The sequence below is a fragment of the Leptopilina boulardi genome, unplaced genomic scaffold (genome assembly GCF_019393585.1).
Source record: "Leptopilina boulardi isolate dan_hultmark-lab unplaced genomic scaffold, ZJU_Lbou_2.1 LbouV2_278, whole genome shotgun sequence".
In the NCBI taxonomy this organism is placed as follows: Eukaryota; Metazoa; Arthropoda; class Insecta; order Hymenoptera; family Figitidae; genus Leptopilina; species Leptopilina boulardi.
The window spans coordinates 3,616,493-3,639,762 of NW_026137838.1; the positions used below are offsets into that span (position 1 = coordinate 3,616,493).

The 23,270-nt window shown below is 28.1% G+C and overlaps 1 protein-coding gene across 1 annotated transcript in view; it reads right to left on the bottom strand.

The window, feature by feature from the left end:
* The window catches only part of LOC127281957 (discoidin domain-containing receptor tyrosine kinase B), a 395,594-nt gene that overhangs the window by 106,203 nt on the left and 266,121 nt on the right, over positions 1-23,270 (bottom strand). The window contains exon 6 of the mRNA XM_051305982.1: positions 1,895-2,150. Within this exon, the coding sequence (XP_051161939.1) occupies positions 1,895-1,997 (103 nt within the window). The 5' untranslated portion in view covers positions 1,998-2,150. The remainder of the gene's footprint in view (positions 1-1,894; positions 2,151-23,270) is intronic.

A 23,270-nucleotide genomic window follows, 5' to 3' on the forward strand; every position in this document is an offset into this window, starting at 1 on the left:
AAAAAAAAAAAAAAAACAGCATCTCTAATTTATCGACATTGCTGTAAGCCTTTTTTTCAAGTTTTTTGTTAAAAAAATTTTTATAAAAAAAAATGCCAAAACACTGCTTTTTTGTGTTTAGAAATAATTTTGATATGGAAAAATAATTTTATATTTTTTTTAAAGAGTCGAAAATAGAAAAAATATATAATTTGGTTTATTTTTATTTGGATTAAATAATAAGTATTTGGCATTAAATAAAATTTTATTTTGTGCTAAATTAAATTATTTAAAAAAAAAGAAAGTCCTTAGGCGAAGGAAAAAAAATTTAGTTTCATAGCGTCCCTCCAGAGGGAGCCAGCATATAGGGGTGGCTCCCTCTGAAGGGACGCTATGGAACTAACTTTTTTTTCCTTTGGAGAGATACTATGAAACTACAGCTATACTCGCGAATTAAATTCTATAAAATATCAAAAGAAAACACAAATTATTTGTCTCAGTGAAAAATAAATATTTATTTCGTTGCAAATAAATTTTATTTGACTCGAATAAAAATTTTATTCGGTTTCAAATTTTTTTCAGTTTAATTATATTTGGTTTATTTTTATTTGACTTAAATGATTTGGCATTAACTAAAATTTTATTTTGTGCTAATTAAAAATTTTTTTATTTAAAAAACAAATTTCTTAGGCGAAAGTAAATAGAGCTGGTTCAAAAAATTTAGTTTCATAGCGTCCCTCCAGAGGGAGCCATCTCTGTATGCTGGCTCCCTCTGAAGGAATGCTGTGAAACTACAGCTATATTCGAGAATTAAATTTGTCAAATATAAAAAGAAAACAAATTAAATGATACTACTGTTAAGTAAAAATAATTTTTTTTAAAGGGTCTAAAATAGAAAACAGAAAAAATAGATAATTTGGTTTATTTTTATTTGAATTAAATAATGAATATTCGGCATTAAATAAAATTTTATTTTGTGCTAATTAAAAATTTTTTATATATAAAAGAAAGTTCTTAGGCGAAGGTAAATAGAGCTAGTACAAAAAATTTAGTTTCATAGCGTCCCTCCAGAGGGAGCCACCTCTATATGCTGGCTATAAGAGCAACAGCTATATTCGCGAATTAAATTCGTCAAATACAAAAAGAAAACAAATTTAATGATACTACTGTTAAGGAAAAATCATTTTTATTTTTTTAAAGGGTCGAAAATAGAGAATAGAAAAAATAGATAATTTGGTTTATGTTTATTTGAATTAAATAATGAATATTTGGCATTAAATAAAATTTTATTTTGTGCTAATTAAATTATTTTTTTTTTTGAAAAAAGAAATAGTCCTTAGGCGAAGGAAAAAAAATTTAGTTTCATAGCGTCCCTCCAGAGGGAGCCACCTCTATATGCTGGCTCCCTCTGAAAGGACGCTATGAAACTACAGCTATATTCGCGAATTAAATTTGTCAAATACAAAAAGAAAACAAATTTAATGATACTTCTGTTAAGGAAAAATAATTTTTATTTTTTTAAAGGGTCTAAAATAGAGAATAGAAAAAAAATAATTTGGTTTATTTTTACTTGGATTAAATAATGAATATTTGGCATTAAATAAAATTGTATTTTGTGCTAATTGTATTATTTTTTTTTTGAAAAAAGAAATAGTCCTTAGGCGAAGGAAAAAAAATTTAGTTTCATAGCGTCCCTCCAGAGGGAGCCACCTCTATATGTTGGCTCCCTCTGAAGGGACGCTATGGAACTAATTTTTTTTCTTTTTTGTTTTGTATGAAAGTACAGCTATATTTGCGAATTAAATATCAAAAGAAAACAAATTTAATGATACTAGTGTTAAGGAAAAATAATTTTTTATTTTTTTTAAAGTGTCGAAAATAGAAAATAATTGAAAAAAAAATAAAATTTTGTTACCTAATTCGAATCCGAATACTGGCAGAGACAATAGAAGAACGATTAGGAGTTCTTGAAGAAGACTATGGTTGACAGGACCAAAGGCTGGCATGTTAAGGGCCATTAGGTCCCTAGTCTATCGGTTCTTCATCATACAGAACAACCTGCTTTGCTGTACACACCCTCCTCCTAAATGCCATTTGACCTTATGTCATCGTATGTTCTCCTCTTCCTCAATTGGTTTACCATCTTGTTGATGATACCCAAATTCTCGCATCTGAAATAAATCCAAACAAAAAATTATGTTAATTTTTAATTTTTTTTATCACTTTCAAACAATTTTTTTCCCTTCTGATAATATATTGGGTAATAATTTTTCGAAAATGGTATGATTTAGAAAAAAAAATTACCACTGTGAAAATGTATATAAAAAGATTTGTTTTTTATATTAAAAAAAATAATTTGCTGTTAATTTACAAACAAACGAAGTTTTCAAGTGGATTGAAATGAACTGAAAAGTTAGGATGTTATTGGAAAGAGGGTATATATATATATACATAAAGGAAGAGGGAAATTTACAAAAGTTACTTGGGTAAGGTGGTTGCCTTTGTGGTTTTAACCATGGTCCGAACAGCGAAGGGAAAATCCCATTACGAATCCAATTTTCATTGATTAAAGTTAATTTATTACCATTTATTTCCATTTTATGTTGGAACTCCAATGAATAGTAACGAACAGAATTTAAACTAATGGAAAGAATAAATGCAACGACATACAATATATAGAACCACTCGACCCTAATCTATCATCTAAGGAAAAAAAAAAAAAAGTATAAGACAAAAATTATTCCAGTAAAGAATAATTAATTTTTTTTTCTTCTGTATATGTACATTTGAATATGCATTTTTAGAAATCTTTTAGAAACGACTATTTTTTTTTCTTTCTGTAACTTCCTGCACTTGAAATATCGAACCTCTGGAGTTGTAATTAAGCAACTGGGTGCTCGTTAAACGTGGGAATTTTAATTGCGCGCGTTATTAACGTGCTAGATGGAGAGCGAAATGAAAAACGAAAGCGGAAGTGAGGATTCCCAGTGGTTGCAGATTTTTGGTCTCCATATACAAATCTATTACACTTTCAAAAAAAAAATATTTTGATTAATTAATTAAACAATTTTTTTTAAATTCAATAATAAAAAATTATTTTCCAATTTTTTTTTACATTTTGTGGTTGTAAAATATATATATTTATTTAAATATTACAATTTCAGTATAAATAATTATATTTGAAATTAATTTGTAAGCCCTGGATTTTTGGTGAGTGTTTAGCTAAAAAATTCATCACGCAAAGCAGGAAATGTTCATTATGCAACATGGAAAATTCATTTCAGTTTGAAATATCTTGCCCACACAAAGCTTTGAAAGAGACGAATATCATTTAAAAGCAGAAACATCAAACTAATTTTCGCTGTGTTCAGCCACTGTGTACCACTGGGGGATTTCAAAATTTGGTTTTCTCTTTTAGAATCCAGAAATTCAATGCAATTGGATTAACACACCTTAATCAATGCGCGCATATATGTGAAAAAATAAACAATTTTTTTTTTTATCAAGAAAATAATGAAAGCATCGTAGACAAAAAAAAAAGAAGAAAATTGTTAAAAAGTATCTATAAAGTGGCTACATTATGATATCCCAAGTACCTGTCGATAAAATATAAAAAGAAAATATAAAAAGGCAACAAGCGGACAAGTGTTCTATAGATGGAAACAAGTCTAGAACAAAACGAAATATGTTATACAAGAGAAAATATATATTTTTTTTTTGTAGTTTGTGGTGCATCTCTGGGTAAATGAGAAATTCTTCCCTTTTTCCTACCCAAAGCTGAACACTATCATTACCCACGTTCATATCAAACTAAATGAAAGGATTTTGTGATGCAAATTTAATTCCACGTCCGTTTTATTTTTTTTTTTGCTTTAGAGAAGACGCAGATATTTACGTGTCGTTGGTTTTCTGTCGAATTGCTATCAGAAAGATAGAGAAAGAAAGAGTTTGAGATGCTAGCAAATAAAAAAAAAGTGTTCCTCGAGGCTGTGCGAAAGTAATTTTTTTTTCACCCCGTGACGGTTATTTTAAGACCTAAGAAAACCTTCCGTATTGATTAATACACTTCAGTGATTGAATCACACGACAAAATCTTTTTAAAGACGTTTTTTTTTTCTTTTTTTTCAATTTTTATAAATGAGTATTAAAGAGTAATAAATTGATAATTTTATAAATAAATAAATTTTTAAATAAAAAAATTAATTTTTAAATACAGATTTTATTTCAAAAATTAATATCGGGATATAATTTAACTATAGTAAACTTTATTAAATTTTAGAATTGACATTTTAGTGAAAGTGAAATTTTAGGAACTCAATTTGAAACACATGCTTCACGAACTTGAAACATTATTGTTTAGCGAAATTTAACATCTTTCATGTAATTAATTATTAACTTGATGTACATATAGAAGAAACTAAATTCAAAATACACTTTCATACCAATCGTTATTATTCACCCTCGAAGTTTAATTAAAGTCCTGAACACATGTTTGCTTTATTTAGGTCTTTGCTGTTATTGTATACATATATATAGAAAATATATAATATAAATATATAATAGAGAATAGAAAAAAATAGATAATTTGGTTTATTTTTATTTGAATTAAATAATGAATATTTGGCATTAAATAAAATTTTATTTTATGCTAATTAAATTATTTTTTTTTGAAAAAAGAAATAGTCCTTATACGAAGGAAAAAAAATATTAGTTACATAGCGTCCCTCCAGAGGGAGCCAGGATACACAGGTGGCTTCCTCTGGAGGGACGCTATGGAACTAAATTTTTTTTTTCCTCTAGAGAAACGCTATAAAACTACAGCTATATTCGCGAATTAAATTCTACAAAATAATAAAAGAAATCACAAATTATTTATCTTAGAGAAAAATAAGTATTTATTTTGTTGCAAATAAATTTTATTTGATTCGAATAAAAATTTTATTCAGTTTCAAATTTTTTTCAGTTTAATTATATTTGGTTTATTTTTATTTGACTTGAATAATTTGGCATTAAATAAAATTTTATTTGTACTAATTAAAAATTTTTTATTTAAAAAACAAAGTTCTTAGACGAAGGTAAATAGAGCTGGTACAAAAAATTTAGTTTCATAGCGTCCCTCCAGAGGGAGCCACCTCTATATGCTGGCTCCCTCTGGAGGGACGCTATGAAACAACAGCTATATTCGCGAATTAAATTCGTCAAATACAAAAAGAAAACAAATTTAATGATACTACTGTTAAGGAAAAATAATTTTTATTTTTTTAAAGGGTCGAAAATAGAGAATAGAAAAAATAGATAATTTGGTTTTTGTTTATTTGAATTAAATAATTAATATTTGGCATTAAGTAAAATTTTTTTTGTGCTAATTAAATTATTTTTTTTAAAAAAGAAATTGTCCTTTGGCGAAGGAAAAAAAATTTAGTTTCATAGCGTCCCTCCAGAGGGAGCCAGGATAGAAGAAACTAAATTCAAAATACACTTTCATACAAATCGTTATTATTCACCCTCGAAGTTTAATTAAAGTCCTAAACACATGTTTGCTTTATTCAGGTTTTTGCTGTTATTTTATACATATATATATAGAAAATATATAATATAAATATAAAAATAGAATATAGTGGTAGAATATAAATTCACATTTATTTTGAAAAGAGAAAATTCAAAAAAAAAAAAATTCCCTTTTTACTATTCAAAGCCATTTGGTGTAATCTTCCTTGGGAAATTAAAGTTTCATACTCACACTTCTTCAATCAATTAATGGAGTCGTTTGATCATGAAGCTTGCTTAAGAAACTTTTTCTTTCAAGAAATTGCACTAGTCCAAGTTCAGATGCAGGAGAGTGAGAAAGTAACTTTAGAAACGCGGTTTAAAACTTAGAGCACCTTAATCGAAAGATGCGGTGCACTACACTTTTGCGGTGTGCTCTCATATACTTTTTCTTTCAAAAAAAAAAAAAAAAAAAGAAAAGGAAAAAGTACTTTCCTCAAAATTTAATACCACAAACGTGTTTTTCAATCTTTTTTTCTTCTCAACTTATTATTACAAATTATTATCAAAATCACATTGAAGGAAAAAAAAATATTTAGCCTTTAGAAATAATGCATTTTTTTGCGTTGGATTAAGAAAATAGAAAGAAAAATTAGGCAAATTTTTGTACTAAAATTTAATTTAAATTAATTTTTTTTTCATAAATTTCTCATCATTAAAGTGTCAAATGGGACTTAGACATAATTATTAAATTAGAAAATCAGTAGTAGAAGTCAATATTTAGTCAGACATAAAATAAACAGATAATCAGTGGTAATAGTAAATATTTAATTAGACGTTCTATTTTTTGTTTTATTAGTAGATCAAATCGGATATAGTCAGACATAATGAGAAATTCAGAAAATCAGTAGTGCAAGTCAATATTTAGTCAGACAATGGCAATTTTTGCCAGTAGTACAAGTTAATTTTAGTCAGACAATGTGTAAAAGTGTAGATAACGAGTAATTAAATTGATATTTAATTTTAATAAGAAATTTTTATTTTTAAATATAAAAGAAAGAAATTAAATTTGAAAAAATATTTTATTAATTAATTTAACGTTTTATTTTGCAGGATATCGATGGTGGACACTCCTCTCTCTCTTTCCTGGCCGATGATAATTAAAATGGTAAGTGTATTTTTACTTTCTAGTTCAACTGCATGTAATATATTTTATAAGATTAGCTAAATTTTTTTCTATTAAATTAAGTTTTTGCCTCAGTAGTAGAAATTTGCTTTAGTCAGACGTTGGAAATACAAAATAGTAATAAATTTTGAGTCTAACACGAAGAAAATTTTTTTATCAGGAACAGCGATTTATTTCTGTAGAATAGCGAAAATTTTTACGGTTTTAGTGAAACATATCGCTGTTCCAGTGAAACTTATCGCTATTTCAGGTAAAAATTGTATTTTTTTCAGTTATTTTCTTTTGTATTACTAATCAATAGTACAAGTAAATATTTAATTCGACTTTCTGAACGTTTCTTTATCAGTAGTACAAATCAATATGTAGTTCGACTTTCTACATTTTTTTGGAGTTTTTTTTTAAATATTACTATGGAAATTTAATACAATGGCTATCAATAGTTACAAATCATTCAAATTTGAAAGTTGTTCGAAATTTTATTTTTTTTTTTTTTTTGAAAAAAAAGAAGCTCAGATATTTCTTGAAAAGAAACTTTACTCTAAAATGTAATCCGAGCAAAAGTTGTTTCCCAAGGATTGGAAGGGAAATTGAATCGAAGCGATACTTCCTCTCTTTCTCTCTCTTTTTTTTCTTCTAGTTCCAATAGTTAATATCAAAGAGAGAGGGAGAGAGAGAGAGAGAGAAAACCTGGCAAGTTGGTGCGTAAACCTACCCTATCTGCATGCATATATATATATATTTTTTTTTTCTCACAGTGGATGCGGGTGATTTTCAGTGCTTTCTTCCGCTACAATACACTTTCAATGCTCAGAGAATACATAGTGCCTTAAAGTATCTCTGTTGTATATATATATATATAGTGTTGCGATTCAGTATTCTCAAAGCGTATATTCCAAATACGAATCCCTAGGTCCGTCGAAGGATACGAATTGTTGAGCGGGTGCTACTCGTCTAAAAAGGGGGGAGGTGGGGGGGTGGGAGTACACTTGAAATAGACGAGAAATTGGGTATAGGAACCGAATAATTCCAAGCGAGATCTCACCTGAATCTACTCTCTCTCTCTCTCTCTCTCTCTCTCTCTCTCTCTCTCTCTCTCTCTCTCTCTCTCTCTCTCTCTCTCTCTCTCTCTCTCTCTCTCTCTCTCTCTCTCTCTCTCTCTCTCTCTCTCTCTCTCTCTCTCTCTCTCTCTCTTTCTTCCTCTCTGTCTCTCTTTTCCGGAAGTGATGGCGATGCCTGCATTATCGACTAGAGCTCAACGAATCGAACTAGTTTGCTTTTCAAGTGGCTACATAGGACATCGACCTACATTTTCCTTATCCTCTTTAAATGACTGCTAAATCCTTGCTTAACGAGAAACTGGGCAGAATTTCAAGTTTTCCATCTCAATTCCTAAGGACTCTTCTTTCTTATATTCTTCTTTTGTCATTCAGTATAATTTCATTCGTGAATTAACCTTCAGTCTTTTAGAAAGTGCGACAGCCTGTTTTCAAATGTGAGATAATACTTGATGTTTAAATCCCTGATTTTTGTCACTGAAAAAAATTCAAATTCTATTTTTCAAAAAAAAAAAAAAACAAATTCATTACGCAAAACTTTTGGACAAATTCTGCGAAATTATTTCTTTTTGTATATAATAGAATATTTAAAGTTCTTTTTTTTTAAAAAAAGAAAAAAATCTTTTTTTTCCAGAAAAATATTGAATATTATTGCTAAAATGTCAATTGTTTTCTTTATTTGACAAAATAAGAATTTTGTGCAAATAATAATAATAGAGGAGAGAGAAAGTTGCTTTTTCTCAACATTGGTTGGCTAATTTAATTATATTGTGGGTTATTTTTGTAACAAAAATAACTGAAGCGACGAAGCTAGAAAATTATCTAAGAAAAAGATGGAGAGAAAGAGGAAAAAAATGAGAAAATGAGAGAAAGAGAAAAGAGAGAGAGAGAGAGAGAGGGGGGGGGGTGTTTGACCTCATGAAAGATGAAAGTTTCAAGAAGGAATAAAACACATTGTTGCGCGTATATATATAAGACGATTAAATTAACTGGCAGTTTCTTTCGTATATAATAAGAAGTACATGCGCGCTTATAACAAAGGGCAGCCGCACAATTTTTATTTCCCCCCTCCCCCCGCCCCGGTTAATACCGTGTTGTCTCTCTAACTTTTACTCTAACCTTACAAATTCTTTTTTTCTTTTTAATCCCTCCCTCGTTGACATCTTTCCAATAATTACGTCAGCCATTTGTGATTTTCCAGAGTTTTCATTCTAATGAAATGAAAGTCAGTGAAAAAAAAAAACCACTGTAAATAATATTACGACAGTTGGATATATACTTATAAAAGAATTTAAAAAAGGTAGAAGAAATCATATGAATTCCATCGTATATTTATAAATAAAGAATTATTAAAAGAGACGAAGAAATGAATACCTAATAATGGTGAATTGAATTTTTTATCTGAAATTCTTGAAATATCAATTTAAAAGAGAATAAAGTAGATTTATTTTCTTTTTTTTTATACAATTTTTCTCCTGTCAATTAGAATTGAGTTTTAAAATACAGGGGTTACAGTTTGACTTTCATTTACACTTTTTACACTTTCGTTTAGACTTTTTATAAAATTATTTCCTTTAATTGTTCATGACAACCGTTTCCATAGCAACCGGTACCATAGTAACCGGTACCAACATAACTTGTACCATAGTAACTGGTACCACAGTAACTAAAAGGCACCAACGTAACTGGTGCCGAAGTAACTGGTACCAATTTAACTGGTACCATAGTAACCGGCACCAACTTAACTGGTACCATAGTAACCGGTACCAATATAACTGGTACCATAATAACTACATGGCACCAAAGTAACTGTTACCAACTTAACTGGTACCATAGTAACTTGTACCATAGTAATTGGTACCTCAGTAACTAAAAGGTACCAACGTAACTGGTACCGAAGTAACTGGTACCAACTTAACTGGTACCGAAGTAACTGGTACCATAGTAACCGGTACCAATGTAACTGGTACCATAATAACTAAATGGCACCAAAGTAACTGTTACCAACTTAACTGGTACCATAGTAACTTGTATCATAGTAACTGGTACCACAGTAACTAAAAGGCACTAACGTAACTGGTACCGAAGTAACTGGTACCACAGTAACTAAAAGGCACCAACGTAACTGGTACCGAAGTAACTGGTACCGTAGTAACGGGTACCGAAGTAACTGGTACCAACTTAACTGGTACCGAAGTAACTGGTACCAAAGTAACTGGTACCAAAGTAACTGGTACCGTAGTAACGGGTACCGAAGTAACTGGTACCAACTTAACTGGTACCGAAGTAACTGGTACCAAAGTAACTGGTACCACAGTAACTAAAAGGCACCAACGTAACTGGTACCATAGTAATTGGTACAACAGTAACTAAATGGCACCAACATAACTGGTACCAACGTAATTGGTACCTCAGTAACTAAATGGCACCAACTTAACTGGTCCTATAGTAACCGGTACCAATGTAACTGGTACCATAGTAACTAAATGTCACTAAAGTAATTGTTACCAACTTAACTGGTACCATAGTAACTGGTACCATAGTAACTGATACCACAGTAACTAAAAGGCACCTACGTAACTGGTGCCAAAGTAACGCGTACCAACTTAACTGGTACCATAGTAACCGGTACCATAGCAACTGTTTCCTTGATAACCGTTACCATGGTAGTAAACGTTACCTTACCAGACAACGAAACCCTGCAATGGAAAAAGTGAACGTGTAAAAAATTGAAATTGGAGTAAAAATCAGAAAAAATGATAGTAGAAATTGATGTGGAAATGAAAAATTAGAAAAATGGAAATAGAAGTAGTGGTAGAAATTAGAAAAACTAAAAGTGGAAATGGATAGAAATAAAAAAAAAATCTTTTTTTAATCAAACGGTCACAACCAAAAAAAAAATTCATTGCTCGACAGATTTTAGTTAGATATATACAATAAGCATAACAGATAATTACTCAAATCTAAAGTTTCTGAAATGTTGAAGTTAATCGACGAAGCATATTTGTTCATCTAATTGATAAAGTTTGAGAACATCTGAAATAATCAAGATAAAGTATTATGTTCAGTGAATCGAATATTTTATAAGCTCTAATATAGAAAGTTTTACAACTCCTACTTTAGTATTAAATTAGGAGAAATTATTTTTATTATTATTATTATTATTATTATTATTGATAAAAATCAAAGTTTTAAAAAAGAAAATATTTTCCATTACAGAAAAAAAAAAAAATTTGTTATTATTGGTTTCTTAACATTTTTTTTCTTTTTTTACAACTTTCCTTGTAAAAATAGTTTTCGGTATTTGAAACATTAATAACAAGATTTATCGACAAATGTGACAAAGTTTTCTTATTGTGAAACTATGTTAAGTTTCAATTCATCCCGTTGAGAGTTTACGGTCAAAGTTAGCAAAACCACTAATCGCAAGGACAATCGCGATACGCGCGTAACGACTAAACTTTACGACGTTTCCGCGTTCCGGTCGAAGAAACGAAACTTGGGTTGGTAGTAGCTCACTTGCGTTTCTCTCGATATCGTTATTACGTATAGAAACGGAATTTACACATACATACATACACAGAGAATAAGGAGGGAGAAGAAGGAGGGAGTCAAGTTAATTTCCGTTCAACTTGGACAACGAGTATTTCTGACCAAGCATCCGCATGGACTCGCCATTCACGTACAGTGTGTTATATATATATATATATAGTTGAAAATGTGTGAGCCACAAACCATCACACCATCGACAACGGAGGCCAAACTCTCTCTCTCTCTCCCTATCACCAGAATACATACGGCGTTGCGCGGCTGCATTATATGCTGGAACACGGTTTCTAGCCGGTCTAAAATATTTTATAGCATTGTGCTTGATAACCACGACGACCTCCCCAAAATGGCTTGGGGCCGTTAAAACGTAAGATAGGAATATTTCAATGCCGGCTTATATTCAGTCTCCTCTAATTTAGCAGTTATGTAACGACCCGTCGTCCTCTATATATATTTACATATCATGTCCTGATTCAACCTTTGTTGAAGGTAATGAGGTTCCATGTGTGCTGTAATATACTGTAGAGAGAGAGATTCTGATAATACGGATTTTTATTATACTAACCCAAATAGAAATTTTCAACTCGGTACTAGCCAGTAACTCAACAGTTTTCCTAAATACTTGCTTATTTATTTAGATTTTTCAATTTTTAATGTGACAACGTATTTTTTTCTAATACTTAGGACTTATTAACAATTGATGTACTTATAATACTTAAATCTGGAAATTAAAATTTTCGCACGCATCGGGAATCGAACCCAGGACCCTATATAGACGCTACGCATATACGTTACCACGGAGCTACGGTGACTCGATGATAATTTATTTTTACTACCCATTTAAGAAATTAAGTTCTTATTCCGATTTTGACCGGATTTTTGGCCCAGAAACTTGGCAGAAGTACAAAATTAATAATAAGAATAAGAATAAAATAACAGTAATAGTAACAGTAATTAATAGTAACAGTAATTAGTAGTAATAGTAATAGTAAGAGTAATTTGGAGTAACAGTTACAGTAGCCGTTATTAATAGTATTAGTAACAGTAATTTATAGTAACAATAACAGTAGCAGTAATTAATAGTAATAGTAACAGTAACAGTAATTTATAGTAATAGAAATATTAACAGTAGCGGTAATTAATAGTAATAGTAAAACTAATTTATATTAACAGTAACAGTAGCAGTAATAGATAGTAATAGTAACAGTAATTAATAGTAATAGTAACAGTAATTTATAGTAACAGTAACAGTAGCAGTAATTAATAGTAATAGTAACAGTAATTAATAGTAACAGTAACAGTAATTAATAATAATAGTAACAGTAATTCATAGTAATAGTAATAGTAATAGTAACAGTAACAGTAATTTATAGTAATAGTAACAGTAGCAGTAATTAATAGTAACAGTAATAGTAATTTATAGTAATAGTAATAGTAATAGTAACAGTAACAGTAATTTATAGTAATAGTAACAGTAGCAGTAGTTAATAGTAACAGTAATAGTAATTTATAGTAATAGAAATATTAACAGTAGCGGTAATTAATAGTAATAGTAAAACTAATTTATAGTATCAGTAACAGTAGCAGTAATAGATAGTAATAGTAACAGTAATTAATAGTAATAGTAACAGTAATTTATAGTAACAGTAACAGTAGCAGTAATTAATAGTAATAGTAACAGTAATTAATAGTAACAGTAACAGTAATTAATAATAATAGTAACAGTAATTCATAGTAATAGTAATAGTAATAGTAACAGTAACAGTAATTTATAGTAATAGTAACAGTAGCAGTAATTAATAGTAACAGTAATAGTAATTTATAGTAATAGTAATAGTAATAGTAACAGTAACAGTAATTTATAGTAATAGTAACAGTAGCAGTAGTTAATAGTAACAGTAATAGTAATTTATAGTAATAGAAATATTAACAGTAGCGGTAATTAATAGTAATAGTAAAACTAATTTATAGTATCAGTAACAGTAGCAGTAATAGATAGTAATAGTAACAGTAATTAATAGTAATAGTAACAGTAATTTATAGTAACAGTAACAGTAGCAGTAATTAATAGTAATAGTAACAGTAATTAATAGTAACAGTAACAGTAATTAATAATAATAGTAACAGTAATTCATAGTAATAGTAATAGTAATAGTAACAGTAACAGTAATTTATAGTAATAGTAACAGTAGCAGTAGTTAATAGTAACAGTAATAGTAATTTATAGTAATAGAAATATTAACAGTAGCGGTAATTAATAGTAATAGTAAAACTAATTTATAGTATCAGTAACAGTAGCAGTAATAGATAGTAATAGTAACAGTAATTAATAGTAATAGTAACAGTAATTTATAGTAACAGTAACAGTAGCAGTAATTAATAGTAATAGTAACGGTAATTAAAAATAATAGTAACAGTAATTCATAGTAACAGTAACAGTAGCAGTCATTAATAGTTATAGTAACAGTAACAGTAGCAGTAATTAATAGTAATAATAACAGTTATTTATAGTAACAGTAACAGTATTTAATAGTAATAGTAACAGTAATTAATAGTAATACTAACAGTAATTTATAGTAACAGTAACAGTAGCAGTATTTAATAGTAAAAGTAACAGTAATTAATAGTATTACTAACAGTAATTTATAGTAACAGTAACAGTAGCTGTAATTAATAGTAACAGTAGCTGTAATTAATAGTAACAGTAGCAGTAATTAATAGTAATGGTAACAGTAACAGTAAATTATACACGCTAAAAAATTTATGAACAGTGACATAACAAAAGTACAATATTTATAGAATAAGGAAATCTATTTAATAGATTAATTATAACGTTTAACAATATCTAAAATAGTCACTATTTTCATTTTCCTAAGGAAATTGAATATCTCCATGATAGTTAAAAAAAATAATGTTTCAGAGATACTGTATTTATATTCTATTCATAATATATATTTAGTATAGTTAAATCTCATAGAAAATTTTATTTTCTCTATTCTGGCGAAAATGGATTATCGCTAAGGCGATATTAACTATACTTATAACTATTCCAGAGATTATTTTCGCTAGTTTATACAAAGTTTTTTTTAGCGTGTAGTAACAGTAATTAATAGTAACAGTAACAGTAGCAGTAATTAATAGTAACAGTAACAGTAATTAATAGCAATAGTAACAGTAATTTATAGTAACAGTAACAGTAGCAGTAATTAATAGTAATAGTAACAGTAATTAATAGTAACAGTAACAGTAATTAATAATAATAGTAACAGTAATTCATAGTAATAGTAATAGTAATAGTAATAGTAACAGTAACAGTAATTTATAGTAATAGTAACAGTAGCAGTAATTAATAGTAACAGTAACAGTAATTTATAGTAATAGAAATATTAACAGTAGCGGTAATTAATAGTAATAGTAAAACTAATTTATAGTATCAGTAACAGTAGCAGTAATAGATAGTAATAGTAACAGTAACAGTAGCAGTAATTAATAGTAATAGTAACGGTAATTAATAATAATAGTAACAGTAATTCATAGTAACAGTAACAGTAGCAGTCATTAATAGTTATAGTAACAGTAACAGTAGCAGTAATTAATAGTAATAATAACAGTTATTTATAGTAACAGTAACAGTATTTAATAGTAATAGTAACAGTAATTAATAGTAATACTAACAGTAATTTATAGTAACAGTAACAGTAGCAGTATTTAATAGTAATAGTAACAGTAATTAATAGTATTACTAACAGTAATTTATAGTAACAGTAACAGTAGCTGTAATTAATAGTAACAGTAGCAGTAATTAATAGTAATGGTAACAGTAACAGTAAATTATAGTAACAGTAATAGTAGCAGTATTTAATAGTAATAGTAACAGTAATTAATAGTAACAGTAACAGTAGCAGTAATTAATAGTAACAGTAACAGTAATTAATAATAATAGTAACAGTAATTTACTGTAACAGTAATTAGTAGTAATAGTAATAGTAACAGTAATTTATTGTAATAGTAATTAGTAGTAATAGTAATAGTAACAGTAATTAATAGTAACAGTAATTAATAGTAATAGTAATAGTAACAGTAACAGTAACAGTAATTAATAGTAATAGTAATTATAATATCAAAATGCAAATAAAAAAGATAGAATTTAAACCGAACTGATACTAAATATTGTCGGGTCAGGAAACAACAAACCATGAAGATAGAATTCAAACAGATTTTGCGGAGATGAATATCTCGGGACCAAATCCGGATGCTTAGAAAAGAGTCCGAGGGGGAGAGGAAATGGTTGAATTCTGAAAGGACAAAGTTATCAACAGAGTCCTGTGAAAGGGTGCACTCAACAGTGAAGTGAATATTATGGACCTTTACTATATCATCAGAATGATATCCAAGAAAGTGGAGATGATGGTCGTCATAAGGAGCAGAGTAATTAGGTACAGACTTAAGGGAATGTCCAGGAACACTAAAGTTTAACCCATTAGAATATAATAGGTTAAAATTTTTTTTATTTTCGTAAATTTAAAAAAAATATTTAATATTTTGACCTTCTAATTTTTTTTCATTTTTATCAGTAGTACAAGTAAATATTTAATCAGACTTTTTAAATTATTGTAAATTTCAGTAGTACGAGTAAATATTTTATCAGACTTTCTAAATTATTGTAAATTTCAGTAGTACGAGTAAATATTTTATCAGACTTTCTAAATTATTGTAATTTTCAGTAGTACAAATAAATATTTAGTAAGACTTTGTAATTTTTTTTGTAATTTTATTAGTAGAACGAAGCGTTTTTAGTCAGACATAATAAATTAGAAAATCAGTAGTAAAAGTCAATAATTAAGTCAAACTTGGTAGATTTTTCTAATTCTAAAAATAAATAATTTTATAAAAAATAAACTGAATTTTTATTTAAAAAAAAAGGAGAATTATAAAATAAAGAAGCATACTTTATAAACTAACTTTTTCATGACATTAAATCTTGAAATAAAACATTAAACTTTTATGAATATTCATATTGCTTTTAATAATAAAAGTCCATTATATAATATTTTAAGAGTCTTTAAAGCTTAAAGTTAACGTTATATAAATTTTTTTTTTTTTTTTTTTTTTTGCACAATTTCTTACACAGAAGTTAGCTATGAACACAAAGGAATCGTAAATTATCTTATACCTATTGCAATACAAATTTTCCGAATTAAACATTCTCTTTGTGAATATCAAGAACTATATTATAATGCCATAACTTTAACCAAAAGAAATAAATTACCAATTCTTAAAGCTATATATAATGGAAAACATTTATTTTATGCGAGAGAAAAAAATTGAATTTTACAGACTATATATTTCAAAAAAAAAAAGAAAAGGTAAAAAATGTGTTTTGTCATAAGACATAAATATATCAATGTGGGAAAAAAAGCTGATATCCCATTGCAAAAGTTGAGGTAAAAGAATATTTCGAAGAAGTAAAATAAAGAGGGAGAGAAAGTATACAGCAAAAAAAAAAAATAAACTGAGGATGGGCGCCAGCTTATCTCAAAATGGAGCACGCACCGCATAAATTCAAGCCCATGAGAATTTGCATATATGAGTAATGAAGCTTCCTGATGGGTGACACTCTATTTTCAATATAACTTAAGCGCCCTCACCTTAGAGCGTCGTGTGATGAACCTAATTTTTAAGATGACAACAATAAATTACACTTGAATATTGGAGTTTCAAAATCCTCGCGTGAAATATTAACATTTTTTTGATGATATATTATTTAATATTTTTCTTTTTTTTTAGTAATATCAGTAATATTAGTAATATTAGCGGTATTCGTAATATTAAAAATATTAGTAATATTAGTAAGTATTAGTAACATTAGCAATATTTACTTATTTATTTACATATATTTAGTAAATTTAGTAATATTTAGTAGTATAGTACTTTTAGTATTAATATTAGTATAAGTATTACTATTAGTATTAGTATTACTATGATACCAGTTACTTTGGTTCCAGTTACTAAGGTACCAGTTACTATGGTACTAGTTACTATGGTACCAGTTACTATAGTACCCTTTACTTTGGTGCCATTTAGTTACTGTGGTACCAGTTAAGTTGGTACCAGTTACTTCGGCACCAGTTACGTTGTTGCCATTTAGTTACTGCGGTACCAGTTACTATGGTACGAATTACTATGGTACCAGTTACTTTGGTACCAGTTACTTTGGTACCATTTAGTTACTATGGTACTATTTAGTTACTTTGGTACTTTGGTATTAGCAACAATGGTACTAGTAACTTTGGTACTAATTACTATGGTACCAATTACTTTGGTACCATTTAGTTACTATGGTACCAGTAACTTTGATACTACTTATGTTGGTATTAACATTAGTATTAGTATTAGTAATTATATTAGTATTAGTATTAGTACCAGTAACTTTGGTACTAGTTATAGTGGTACTAATTACTTTGGTACCAATTACTATGATACTAGTTACTATGGTACCATTTAGTTACTATGATACTATTTAGTTACTTTGGTACTTTGGTATTAGCAACTATGGTACCAGTAACTTTGGTACTAGTTACTATGGTACCAATTACCATTTAGTTACTTTGTGTACCATTTAGTTATTATGGTACTATTTAGTTACTTTGGTACTTTGGTATTAGCAACTATGGTACCAGTAACTTTGGTACTAGTTACTATGGTACCAATTACCATTTCGTTACTATGATACCAGTAACTTTGGTACTAGTTACTATGGTACCAATTACCATTTAGTTACTTTGGTACCATTTAGTTATTATGGTACTATTTAGTTACTTTGGTATTAGCAACTATGGTACTAGTTACTATGGTACCAATTACCATTTAGTTACTATGGTACCAGTAACTTTGGTACTAGTTACTATGGTACCAATTACTTTGGTACCATTTAGTTACTATGGTACCAGTAACTTTGATACTAGTTATGTTGGTACCAGTTACTATGTTATTAGTATTAGCATTAGTATTAGTATTAGTATTAGTAATTATATTAGTATTAGTATTAGTATTAGTATTAGTATTAGTATTAGTATTAGTATTAGTATTAGTAGTATAGTACTAATAATATTAGTAGTATTAGTAATATTAGCAATATTAGCAATATTAGCAATATTAGCAATATTAGCAATATTAGTAAAATTAGCGATATTAGTAATTAAATCTTGAATTCAGTATTTCAGAACAATTAAAATTTACTTTCGATTAAAATATCAGTAGCCTTTTTTTTACATTGTGTTCAGCATAAAATATATTATTTAAAAAATATTTTTTTATTCTTCTATTTGAAAATTTACATTCAGTTTTATTTTAAGTAGATAAAAAAAAATTATTATTTTTTTTTGCGTTGAAACAAAAATATTATTTAAATTAATATCATAAAGGAAGAATGGAGTGTGCATAAATTGAGAGAAATCATGAATTTAGGAGGATCAAAATTTGAATAAGTGACTTGTGGATCTTGGAAATTTTACCCCCTTGGTCTTGAAACTATATGGGCAACCCTTTATTTCACATCCACCTTCAACCTACATTTACTTTTCATGGCGACACTGTCATCCTTTTGTATAAAGAATGGAAATTCTGAGAAACTTCTGGCAAAGTCAAATTGAACCGGCGTACGTGTATGGTGTCTGTGGCTTTGAGCTTCACAAACTGCTGGTTTCCTTCTTCTTCTTCTTCTTATTCTTCATCTTGTTCTAAAGAAGCAGAAAATGAAGGAGAAGAAGAAAAAGTTTTTTTCCAAAGTGTCAAAAATTGAGTGCTTCTGAGTAGGATCGTATTGACCAGGGGAAACAAGAAAATGAACTTGCCGGCACGTTGTAACGAGAAGAAGAAGAAGAAGAAGGAAAACTCAGCAAGGAGTTTGAAAAACGTACGCGACGCCCCGATTGACATTTCCCGAACTCGCCAAAGTCAAAGATGACTTTTCTTCAGCGACGCTCGATACTCAGCTCTTAAGAGATTATCTCGGCTCCCGAATATATCCCTGATGCGATTTATCTTCTTGGACTTCATTTCTTTTTCTTCTTCTTTTTCTTGTTTTTTTTTTCGCTTGTCGGAGACGAATCGATTGCCATTTTTACACTAAACGATAAAAGAGAAAATAACATCTGCACGAAATTTTTCTTATTAATCAAAAATATTTTTCTATTTTTTTTTTTTATTTTAGATTTTAAATAAATTTTATCTAATTTTGTTAATTAATTTATTGTCTGACAGAAAAAAAAGAAAATCCTTATTGGCACTACTGAAAATTACATTAATTTCAAAAGTCTGGTTTAATATTTACTTGTACTACTGATAAAATTATAAAAAGTTAGAAGGTCCGAATTAACTGATTTTTCTATTTTTGTTATGTCTGACTAAAATCGATTTAGACTACTTAAAATTTACAATAATAAAAAACAGTCTTATTAAATATTTACTTGGACTACTGATAAAATTATAAAAAGTTAGAAGGTCCAAATTTTTATTGACTTTTACTACTGATTTTCTACTTTGGCTATTACATCTGACTAAAATTGTTTTAGACTACTGAAAATGACAATAATTAAAAAAAATCTTATTAAATATTTACCTGTACTACTGAAAATTAAAATAATTTATAAAGACGGATAAAATATTGAGTTGTACTACTCAAAAATAACAATTATTTGAAAGTCTGACTAAATATTTACCTGTACTACTGTTTTTCACTTTATCTCTTATGCCTGACTAAAAATCAGCCTTTACTACTGATAAAATACAAAGTCTAGTAACGATCATTGAAGGTCATTGAAGGTAACTTCAAGGTCAAGTCAAGGTCATCCAAGGTCATTTGAAGGTCAAGTCAAGGTCATTCAAGGTTATTAGAAAGTCAACTTGTCTAAATTCAAGTTAAAATCAAGATTTGACCAAAGCTTTGGCCTAACTACTTATGTCTGACTAAACCCGAATTTTACCATTGATGAAGTGACTAAAAATTTGAATAACTGAAGATTTACCTTTACTACTCTTTTTTTATACGTTACAAATTATGTCGGACTAAAATTGATTTATACTACTGATGAAGTGAAAAAATTGTAGAAAAGCTGACTAAATATTGACTTGTACTACTAGTTAAATGCAAAAAAAAATAAAAAACACTGAATATGTCTTATTAAAAACTGACTTTTACTACTGATTTTCAAATTTATTTACTATGCCTGACAAAAACCAATTCAATCTACTGATAAAATTACAAAAAAGTAGAAAGTTTGCCTAAATAATTATTTGTACTACTGAAAATTACAATTATTTAAAAGTCTGACAATATATTTACTTGTACTACTGATAAAAATTTTAAAATAGAAAATGTCTGACAAAATATTGACTTTTATTACTGATTTTCTAATTTATTATGTCTGACTAAAACCGATTCGATCTACTAATAAAATTACAAAAAAATTTAGTAAGTCTGACTAAGTATTGACTTATACTACTGATTTTAGAATTTATTTATTTATTATATCTGACTAAAACCGATTTTTTTTTTGACAATGCATGAAAATCGTAACTCGAAACAAAAAGAAAAAAAAATTTTTTTTTTACAGATTTTAACAAGTTCTCTATTTTTTTTTGTGTGTGTGAACACTATCGATTTCGTGACTCTAATATTTGTTGTCTGTTATGTCTGACTAAAATCGATTTAGACTACTTAAAATTTACAATAATAAAAAAAGTCTGATTAAATATTTACTTGGACTACTGATAAAATTATAAAAAGTTAGAAGGTCCGAATTAACTGATTTTTCTATTTTTGTTATGTCTGACTAAAATCGATTTAGACTACTGAAAATTTACAATAATAAAAAAAGTTTGATTAAATATTTACTTTGACTACTGATAAAATTATAAAAAGTTAGAAGGTCCGAATTAACTGATTTTTCTATTTTTGTTATGTCTGACTAAAATCGATTTAGACTACTGAAAATTTACAATAATAAAAAAAGTTTGATTAAATATTTACTTTGACTACTGATAAAATTATAAAAAGTTAGAAGGTCCGAATTAACTGATTTTTCTATTTTTGTTATGTCTGACTAAAATCGATTTAGACTACTGAAAATTTACAATAATAAAAAAAGTCTGATTAAATATTTATTTAGACTACTGATAAAATTTTTTGAAAAATGTAGAGTCTGACTAAATAAGTACTACTATTTTTGTTAAGTTTTTGTAAAAAAAAATCGAAATCGAAAAAAAAAGTTTGGAATTTTTTTTTTGTTTCTTTTTGTGAAATTGAGAAGGAAACAACCACGACATTCACCTGATGAATACTTCAATCAAAGTGTGAAACGAGAGGGAAGAAATTAAAATTGGAAGAGATGAGGTTGGAATATGGTTGTGTTTAAATGTCAAAAACGAAATATCCCAGGATTATGCAATTTATGGAAACACAAGAGAGAGGACATTGCAAATGCGACCCATTGTGACTTTACGAGTTTGCCCGCTCGGATATTCATGCAAATTCGCGGATTTGATGCACGACTCTCTATCTCTCTTTAACATAGAGAGAGAGAGAGAGAGAGAGAGAGAGAGAGAGAGAGAGAGAGAGAGAAATAGAAAGTGAATTCTTCTTCTAAGATTGCTGTTCCGGTGGCACTAGTATTGAGAAATTCAAACTGAAAAATCAGGCTGTGGTTTGTTGCAAGCAGGAAACATTCTTTTTTCACCTCTCTCTCTCTTTTTTTTTCGTTTATGGAAAATCGATAAAGATATCACCCTTGGGTTTACCACAAAGTTTTAGAATCCTCTCTCCCTCTATTAAATATCAGAATTTATGTACCTTATTATTTTTTATTCTTTAAAAAAGGAAAAACAATTTTTCATTATTGAGTATTTATATTTAGTTTTTTTTTCAAAAATAGTAATTTTTTTTTGAAATTTTGTGTCACGTTCTTAGATTAATTTTTTTTTTACATTCAACTCTCTTTTTTTTTTTAGAAAAAGAGATGGTTTATCACTCGATAACGGACAGATGTGTATATGTATGTGAAAAAGTGCGGCTCTGGTAAAAAGTGTGTGCGAGAGAGTGAGAGAGAGAGAGAGAGAGAAAGTTCTATATTCCCGGCAGGAGTCTGAACACTCAATAGTGTGCTTTAGAAAAATTCGTGACAGTACTGCAAAAGCGGACAATTTACGTTATTAAATCGGTAGAAACGCGAACGGCCAGAAGCACCGGACGAGTACCGCCTATTCAATACGATTCCGCATTTAAGTCCTTCTCTCGAGAAGCAATAAGATTTTCATGTACTGTTGAATTTAAGGACATTACATTCAAACTAGAATTTTTTTTTCTTTTTTTTAAATTCAAATCAAGAATTTTTAGATTCAATTAAAATTTTATGTTACAAAAGTATAATGGAATTTTTTTTCACAAATATTAAAATTTTTTTCACAAATATTAAAATATTTTTTAAAAATATTTATTTGAATTTTTTTTTTTTAAATATTTAATTATTTTTATATTTAGCCAAAAAAAAAAAATAAAACTCGATTTTTTTCCCAAATTAAATTAGTTTGAATTTAGTAAAAAAAAGGACCTTGAAACACTATTGGAAAAAAGAAAACTTTAGTGCAGTGGGAAATAAAAACTACCTACTACCTTATTTTTTCTGTAACGAAAATCAGTGAAACTGCATTGAAAAGACATTCAATTTTTTTTTTTTTACTCACATCGATCTAAACTTTTAGAAGTCATTCACAATTTATCCATTTTAAAATCAAAAACATACAAAATGTAACACGTATTATTTTATTGTAAAATTGAAATAGTAAACTATTCTGAAACATGGGATTTATATATATATATATATATATATCGTGAATCAGATATATGTGGAATAGGAAAACAGTAAAACGATTTACGTTTCGCTCGTGAAAATCTTAGTTGGAATAGTCGAAACCATCATAAATAAGCTATAACTTGCAAACTGAGGTTCACTTTGCAG